General features: G+C 43.1%; 1 protein-coding gene across 1 annotated transcript; it reads right to left on the bottom strand.

Moving 5' to 3' along the window:
- Positions 1–618: 618 nt before the first annotated feature.
- LOC148521575 (elongation factor 1-alpha, somatic form-like) lies at positions 619–1,173 on the bottom strand. The gene has a single exon (XM_088474999.1). It carries the CDS (start codon positions 1,171–1,173, stop codon positions 619–621), a length of 555 nt encoding a protein of 184 aa, XP_088331125.1.
- Positions 1,174–9,186: the final 8,013 nt, after the last annotated feature.

Raw genomic sequence — 9,186 nt, 5'->3', positions numbered from 1 at the left:
TGATGTACAGGATGCATTAGAAAAATATCATAGTTTATTTAGGACAAATATAGCATAAAGATATATGCAATAAAGAGGTCACTAACAATTTTACAGATAGTGTAACACCTGTGATTCCTCAAAATACAGTACAAAGTTTGGTGACATTTTGGGTAAATATCAAGACTCATGGTTTGCATCACACGTAGCATATGAGTTCAGTCCATAAAAAATAACCATACATGTATACATACATAGAAACAATATAAGAAAATCCCCTGGCAGGAAATACAACAATATGAACATATGAATTAGCTCACATATCAGCAAGTATGTATAAAAACAAAGTCAAAAAGCTCTATTGAGCATCCAAAATTCGGCAGCATATATAAAAGTTGTCATATCAGTTGATGAAGGTAAGTGTCTTCTGGATAAGTAGCGGGCTGTCTCCAGAAAAAACCCTGCTAGACACTCACAGGCTTAGGTTCCAAGAGTCTGGTGGCTGCTGGTGATGGCATACAGGTACTTTATTAGAGTAGTCACTTCCTCACAGAAGATGCTCTATCCCTTGAACAAAGGCATATTAGCACTGGGTTCAAGAATGTTCAAGCACCGTTCCAGCCATAGTTAGGTACGAAGTCAACGGTATCCAATCTTCTTGATGTAAGTGCTTACTTCCTTTACAATTTCCTTGTATCTCTTCTCACTGTATGGTGGCTCAATAGAATCCATTTTGTTGATGCCAATGATAAGCTGCTTCACACGCAGAGTGTAGGCCAGCAGACCATGCTCATGAGTTTGTCTATTCATTGAGATACCAGCTTCAAACTCAACAACACCAGCAGAAACAATTAGATCAGCACAGTCAGCCCAAGAAGTACCAGTGATCCTGTTCTTGATCAAGTCTCTGTGACCAGGAGCATTAATAATTGTGATATAGTATTTGCTGCTCTCAAATTTCCAGAGAGAGATGTCAATAGTAATACTACATTCATGTTCAGCCCTCAGTTTGTCCAAGACGTAAGTGTATTTGAAGGAGCCCTTTCTCATCTCAACAGCTTCCTTCTCAAACTTTTCAATGGTTTGCTTATTAATGCCACTACATTTGTAAATAAGATGTTGAGTTGTTGTGGACTTTCTGGAATCTATGTGTCCAATGAGGATGAAGTTTATGTGGGTCTTTTCCTTTCCCATTGTGGGTCTTTTTTTTTTTTTTTTTTTTTTTAAATTGAGTAATTTTTTTTTTTTTTTTGGTATAACAAAAGTTAACATATATAAAAAACAACGACAATACAATATCCAAAGAAGTTTGGTAGTACAAAGAGAAATATCCCATGTTGCATATGAGTTCAAAAATGAATAATAACAAATAGTAATATGTTAAACAATAATATTAACTTATAACTTGAAAAATAGGAATAATAAAAAAAGTAGTAATGTTAAATAAAATATTAACTTGAAACTCATAAGTTAAAAAATTAATAATAAAAAATAGTAATATGTTAAACAAAAATATTAACTTAAAAACTTAGAACTTGAAAAAGAGCAATAATATAAAAAATTGTAATATGTTAAATAAAATATTAACTTGAAAACTTATAACTAAAAAAAGATGAATACAAATAATAGTAATATTAACTTGAAAAATTATAACTTGAAAAAGAGTACATAAATGAATTATATAAAAATAATATACATCATTGGTTGATGTAGCCACACTACCCATGTGCCCAGCACTGAAAATCTATTAGCAAAAACAACAAACCCGGGAACCCCAGAACCACTAGTAAGTGTCTAACAATAGACCCCATTGTGGATCTTTAGATGTTTTGTGATGGACTCCTTATAATGCACCATAAACTTGGTGAGGAAAAGCATGGAGTGAATTTTTTTAAAGAAACTGATAATAGCAGAGTTGTCCGTGATGAAATTCGGACATATTAAGATGGTCGATGAATTGCTGCATCTCTGCATACGGACTCCTACATATAATGACAAAAACAGAAGAAAGAGGGGGGTGAATAAGAAGGGGATATAATGGGAAACACAGATTTTATAATGTATCCACTTTCCATTATCTAAGCTAAAGCTTCCACTATTAGTATTATATTAGCTGATAGTGGAAGCTTTACACAATGCTTGATATTAGCTATAACCTATAGATATATCCACTGACTAATCTTCTCCAACCACTCTCCCCCTATAATTTCACCATTGGACCTGTAGCCCTTGCATGGTATTTCCAACCACCATCATCGCCACGCCTGTAACTAATTGCTCTGCCCCCTCCCCTGTGATTATTTCTCCTTTACTCTATTTTCCTCAGCCCAATTCATTATCTCTCCCTCGGTCATTTATTTTACCTCTTCGTTAGTAATTAATTCTCATTCTCATCTGTAATTTATTCCTCTCCCCTGTAATTCATTCTCTATCTACTCTGCCTCCCCTTCTTACCTGATACAAGGGTGCTAAAGGAAAGAAAAAAGAAAAGAGGTTTCTTCTTCAGTGCACTTCCCCCAAGATGACATACATTATTCAAATCTATGTATTGATTATTCCATTAAAACATAACCTTTATTGTTAATTCATCCCAAAATATAATTGTCATAGCAGTGACATATCTATATTAAAAACATATCTATATTACAACTATGTTTTTAATATAGATATTTCGCTGCTATGACAATTATAGTTTAGGATGAATTAACAATAAAGGTTATGTTTTAATGGAATAATCAATACATAGATTTGAATATAATATGTCATCATGGGGATAAGTGCACTGAAGAAGAAACCTCTTTTCTTTTTTCTTTCCATTAGAATCAGTGTGTTACAAGGAGCATCAGTGGTACTCCGGTTTAGACAGGCACCCTTGTTTAGACAGGATATGTTAGAAGGAGAATATCCTATCATAGATAGATTTATAAATTAAAAACAGTAATACCCAGAGATACCACTCAGGACAATAACAGATAATGGGCCTCATTTATTAACACGTTTTATCATTCACAGAGAGTGATAAAACTCGCTGCATAGGATAAATGGTTCTCCAGCCAATCAGATCCTAATTGTTATATTTCAGACAATATGACAGTTGGGAGCTGATTGGCTGGAGCACCATTATCATACACAACAAGTTTTATCACTCTCTCTGAATGCTAAAACTCATTAATAAATGAGGCCCAATAAGTGGTCATCTAGGGGCCTGTTCATTAACACAAAATTCTATGGAGGTAATTAGGTTTAGAACTCGCATGGAGTTCTACCTAATTACCGGAGGAATTCATCATTCCTTTTCCCCATAACTATCTATTCCGAAAAGCTGTCATTTTTGCGAGGACAGCTTTCCGGGAAATAGATACTTTTCCCTATCTACTCTACCTTAAAGCAGCTATAATCAGTGCTGCGCATGCAATGTTACAGCCGTAAAAAAGAAGCGCATGCGGAGCACTGCCTACAACTGCGGTAATTCTGTCCCCCTCCAACCCCCCATGTCCCTTCCGCTCACCTCCCCCCATCCCCCACTTACCTGGCTGCTGCAGCTACCTCAGGCTCCGTCTGCTATGCTGACACTGTGTTCTACAGGCAGAGCACAGTAAAGTTTAGAAAAAAAAAAAGCTTTTTTTTTTTCTAACTTTACTGTGTTCTGCTGGGAGAACACAGTGCCAGCACAGCAGACGGAGCCTGAGAAGCGACCAAAGCGACAGAGGGAGCCGGCGGAAGACCTGTCCACGCTGACAGCAGGTAAGTGTCATCTGCTATACGCCCCCTCAGAGTGGTGTATAGTAACACCATCAAATTCCGAAAATACATAATTTTCAGAATTTGCTGAATAGCATAATTTCCATTTCCCCATACTAAGCTGTGGGACGGGTGGTGTTACGCAGCTTGAGACCTGGGGGCGTGGCCTCAGACATCCACTGACAGCAGGCTGCTGTGTAAAAGAGGCGGGCTGATGTTTCTCCGGGGTTTGCCGGCGGCCCAACAGTAGTAGAACTGTACTGGACCGGGGGGCAGATGGCACCCTGCTCCTCAGCCCAGCCCACCCCTGAGGGGCATAGACCAATAAGTCTGTAGTATAGTTGCTCCTTGGTCCAGCACTAGCACCCTCTATACCTCCAAGGTACAGAAGTGTCCTCCAATATGGATGACAGAGAAAGTAGCACGTTTGCAAAATCAGGCCCTATTACATTTCCCTCAATATGTCTTCACCACTGTAAAGCATATAGTAATATTGTACACGTGCATATAATAGTTTGATGAGTTGTAATCAATGAATGGAGTACAATTACTTACTAATTAGATGTTCTCCCAAATTTGGATTGCAGCCATTTTAAGATCTTATTTTTGGGCTTTTTTCTGTAAAAAAACCACATATGTTGGTGCATGCAGCAGGATCTGGTTCTGTACCAATGTGACAGTTTAGTTTTATAGAACAGCAGCATTTTCACAGAAGAAAATACACTTTGTGTGTATGACTACTGTGTATGTGTCTCACATGTATATAGTTGTGTGTCTATGACTACTGTGTATGTGTCTAACATGTATATAGTTGTGTGTGGTGTGTATAACTACTGTGTATGTGTCTCACATGTATATAGTTGTGTGTGTATGCCTACTGTGTATGTGTCTCACATGTACAGTATATAGTTGTGTGTATGACTACTGTGTATGTGTTTCACATGTAAATAGTTGTGTGTGTATGACTACTGTGTTTGTGTCTCACGTGTACAGTATATAGTTGTGTGTATGACTACTGTGTATGTGTTTTACATGTAAATAGTTGTGTGTGTATGACTACTATGTACTGTATGTGTCTCATATGTAAATAGTTGTGTGTCTATGATTACTGTGTATGTGTGTCACATGTAAATAGTTTGTGTGTCTGACTACTGTGTATGTGTCTCACATGCAGTGGTGTATCTAGTGGGTGCCCTGGGTGGCGGCAGATTGGCGGCACACTGGGCCACCACCAGCCGTGGTCCAGACACTCGTTTCAAGTCAGTGTAGTGCGAGCCGCACTACCCAGTAACAAACACCGCCGCCGCAAGGTAGTACACTCATACTACCTGGCAGCGGTGTGTTTGTTTTGGCAGCCAATGAGAGTCAGACAGACTCTCACTCACTGCTGCACCCATGTCCGGAGCCGGGCTGGAGCTCACTAATGAGCTCCGTCTCCTGGGTCCGGCAGTGGGTGATTGGAGAGACATCATGACGTTTCTCCCATAGTGCCGAGCAGCAGGACGGAGGAGCGGGCGGCGGCAGGCGCAGGAGCGGGGATTCAGGTAAGTGTTGTGTATTTTTTTGTCTTTCTTCGTCCTATATATGTAAGAGGCAGTGGTGGCACTGCATTGGGGTGACTACTACTGGGCGCACTGTATAAGGGGCAACACTTGAAGCACTGCGTAGGGGGTACCACTACTGGGGGCACTGTATAAGGGGCATTACTATGGCCACTGTATAGGGGGGACCACTACTGGGGGCACTATATAAGGGGAACTACTGGGGGCACTGAATAGAGGGGACCAGTACTGGGGGCACTGCAAAGGGGGGACAACTACTGGGGTCACTGCATATGGGGGACTACTACTACTACTACATCTGGGGGTACTATATAAGGGGCACTACTGGGGGGCACTGCATACGGGGACCACTATTGGGGGACTGTATAATGGGGACCACTACTGGGGGCACTGCATAAGGGGAACTACTACTGGGGGCACTGTATAAGGGGCACTACTGGAAGCACTGCATAGGGGGTACCAGTACTGGGGGCACTGTATAAGGGGCACTACTATGGGCACTGCATAGGACGGACTACTACTGGGGGCACTATAAAAGGGGCACTACTGGGGGCAGTGGCAAACATAGGATTTCTAGAGGGGGGTTACCAAATGCTTGATTTTAGAGCGAGTGTGACCAGTCCATGAAGAGGGCAGAATTAGTACTCAACCAGTTTTAATTAGGGATGTGCAGACTCGGATAGGTTCGAGTTTGCACGCCGAGTTCGGATTTTTCCCTCCAAAAAAACGGAACTCAAAAGTCCAGGAATGATGATGTTTGTCCATGCAAGATGACGTTTAGCCTCTTTCTGAGTTCCGTTTTTTTGGAGGGTATAATCCGAACTCGGCGTGCAAACTCGAACCTATCCGAGCCTGCACATCCCTAATTTTAATATGCGTTGTACAAAGTGTATTGTGTATCATACCTCCAGCATATACAGGACCAGTGATCACAGTAAGCCATTAGATGTGGCAGTAGGCCATCCTGCCTGAGCTGGAGGTTTTTATTTTAGATGTGTGCACCATTCCAGAGCATGGGAGCAAGTCCGGGAGCCTGGAGGAGCAGCAGAAGAACCTAGCACTGCCCTGCACATATATATATACATATTGGGCTCTATCGCAGTGCATCTCTAACAGTGCATGTTTTCCAGATCTCCTAGTTGGTACACAGGTTATTTATTACTGACTGATACATATTAAAAGATCCACAGGTGGTCCTAATTATTTCATTTGTGATACTGAGAAGAACATGCAACACTAGCAAAATTCTGTTATATTACTATTTCTACTGTGGTCATGTGTGTGTTGGGGAGGGGAGTATCCAGGCAGACGGAAACCCCCCTGCGTTTGCCTATGACTGGGGGCACTGAATAGGGGGGGACCAGTACTGGGCGCACTGCATAGGGGGGACTACTACTGGGGTCACTGCATATGGGGAACTACTACTACTGGGGGAACTATATAAGGGGCACTACTGGGGGAACTGCATACGGGGGACCACTACTGGGGGCACTGCATAGGGGGACTACTACTGGGGGCACTATATAAGGGGCACTACTGGGGTAACTGCATACGGGGGACCACTACTGGGGGCACTGCATAGGGGGACTACTACTGGGGGCACTATATAAGGGGCACTACTGGGGGCACTGCATAGGGGGGGACCACTACTGGGGGCACTGCACAGGGAGACTACTACTGGGGTCACTGCATATGGGGAACTACTACTACTGGGGGAACTATATAAGGGGCACTACTGGGGGAACTGCATACGGGGGACCACTACTGGGGGCACTGCATAGGGGGACTACTACTGGGGGCACTATATAAGGGGCACTACTGGGGTAACTGCATACGGGGGACCACTACTGGGGGCACTGCATAGGGGGACTACTACTGGGGGCACTATATAAGGGGCACTACTGGGGGCACTGCATAGGGGGGGACCACTACTGGGGGCACTGCACAGGGAGACTACTACTGGGGGCACTGCACAGAGGGGACCACTACTGGGGCACTGCATAGAGGGGACCACTACTGGGTGCACTGTATAAGGGGGACTACTACTGGGGGCACTGTATAAGTGGAAGCACTGTATAATGGGCACTGTATAGGGGGGATTACTACAGGGGGCATTGTATAGGGGCAGTACTGGGAGCACTGCATTGGGAGACCCCTACTAGGGGAACTGCATATGGGGGCCACTACTGGGGGCACTGTATAAGGGGCACTGCATAGGTGGGACTACTACTAGGCCACTATATAAGGGGCACTACTGGGGCCACTGCATAGGGAGGAACACTACCAGGGGCACTGCATAGGGGGGGGCTATTACTGGGGGCACTGCATAGGGGGGCTACTACTGGGGGCACTATATAAGGGGCACTGCATAGGGGGACTACTACTGAGGGGACTGCATAGGGGGGACTACTATGGGGGGCACTGCATAGGGGGGGACCACTACTGGGGACATACATACTTCTGGCCCTGACCATCCTCTTCAGGTGTCCTATTACACATACAGGAAAAGAAAATGTGTGAGACTCTAAAACATAATATACCTGTAATATAGCTATATAACAGTATTCTTCATTTCTATTTACTTTATGTAGTACAATTTATTTTACAAGATATTGATTATATTATGATTGATTGATTGCATGGTAATTATTACTAATCTCTATGTAAATAGCATTACATACAGAATATAACATAGCCCGTTACATCCTCCTGTACACCAGCCCCTGTGTCAGTGGAATTTAGGAATACATTTGCTAAGAGGCCACTTTTGCATGTCACTGCTACTCTGTGTTTTTAGATCCCAAAATGTAAAATGGTAATCATGATAAAAGCAGGGATTTGCATTAAACATGACTATTTTACATTTTGGGGTTAAACATGCTGAAAATTTGTGTTAAGCAAGCTTAGAACATTCACCCCTATCAGACTAAATCAGAGTTTCCCAAACACGGTCCTCAAGACTCCCCAACAGTACAGGGTTTAGAGATATCCATGGTTGAGAACAGGTGATCAAATCAAATCGACTGAGGTACTAATTAATACACCTGGGTTTTTGCTGGGTCTACCCAGGTCGCAGCTCAGTGTAAAAGGGTCCCTGAAAAATAACCCGGGTCAAGTGACCCGGCAATCCAACCCAGGTAGCTACCAGGATTGAACCCAGTATGGACCTGGGTAATGGTGCAGTGTAAACGGCGCAACCCAGGTTATCCGACCTGGGTCATGCCTAAAATTAGCTTATTGGTGGTTCTGGAGCAGTCACCTCCCACTTTTTATGACCTCACAAGTTTAGCAAGGCAGACCCAGGTTCAGTGTGAACGGGGCTGACCTGAGAATAACCCAAATCAATGGTGATGTGTAAACGGTGTCTAACCTAGGTTAGAACCATGTCTGAAAACCCAGGTCATACCCGGGTTTTTAGTGGAAAAGAGTTATAAGTCACCTGTGCTCAACCATGGATATCTTTAAAACCTGAACTGATGGGGAGCCTTGAGGACTTTGTTTGGGAACCTCTGGTCTATATTCTTTATCACAGAAACTAGGGTCACTTTGACCCAAAACTAAGTAACCAGCCACTATATCGTTTAAACTTTTGAGGTAAAAAGAGAGTTCTGTTGCATACAGACTGGGAAATACTACATTTTACTGCACATGTGCAGTATGAAGAAGCGCATTTTGCACTGTTGGAATTATGGTCCAACTCTACATGAGCCCCATAGTGATCACTGATTCCTATGAAGAGATGCTAGGACAGTGCACAGAGCCATCTAGCCAAAACGAATGATAGAACAGGGAGAGGGAATGTAGAGCTTGCACTGTATCGTCAGCCATACATTGGGGGAGGTCTCCGGGTCCCGGCATCCCCGGCGCGGAGGTCTCTGGGTCCCGGAATCCCCAGCGCAGAGGT

This window comes from Taudactylus pleione, unplaced genomic scaffold (assembly GCF_031769625.1).
Source record: "Taudactylus pleione unplaced genomic scaffold, aTauple2 ptg000157l, whole genome shotgun sequence".
In the NCBI taxonomy this organism is placed as follows: Eukaryota; Metazoa; Chordata; class Amphibia; order Anura; family Myobatrachidae; genus Taudactylus; species Taudactylus pleione.
Note: the sequence above shows the minus strand (reverse complement) of the source record. Positions and strands in the feature narration are given on the sequence as shown.

Coding starts and splice junctions, on each gene's coding strand:
- LOC148521575 (XM_088474999.1), bottom strand. CDS start 1,173: ATGGGAAAGGAAAAGACCCACATAAACTTCATCCTCATTGGACACATA.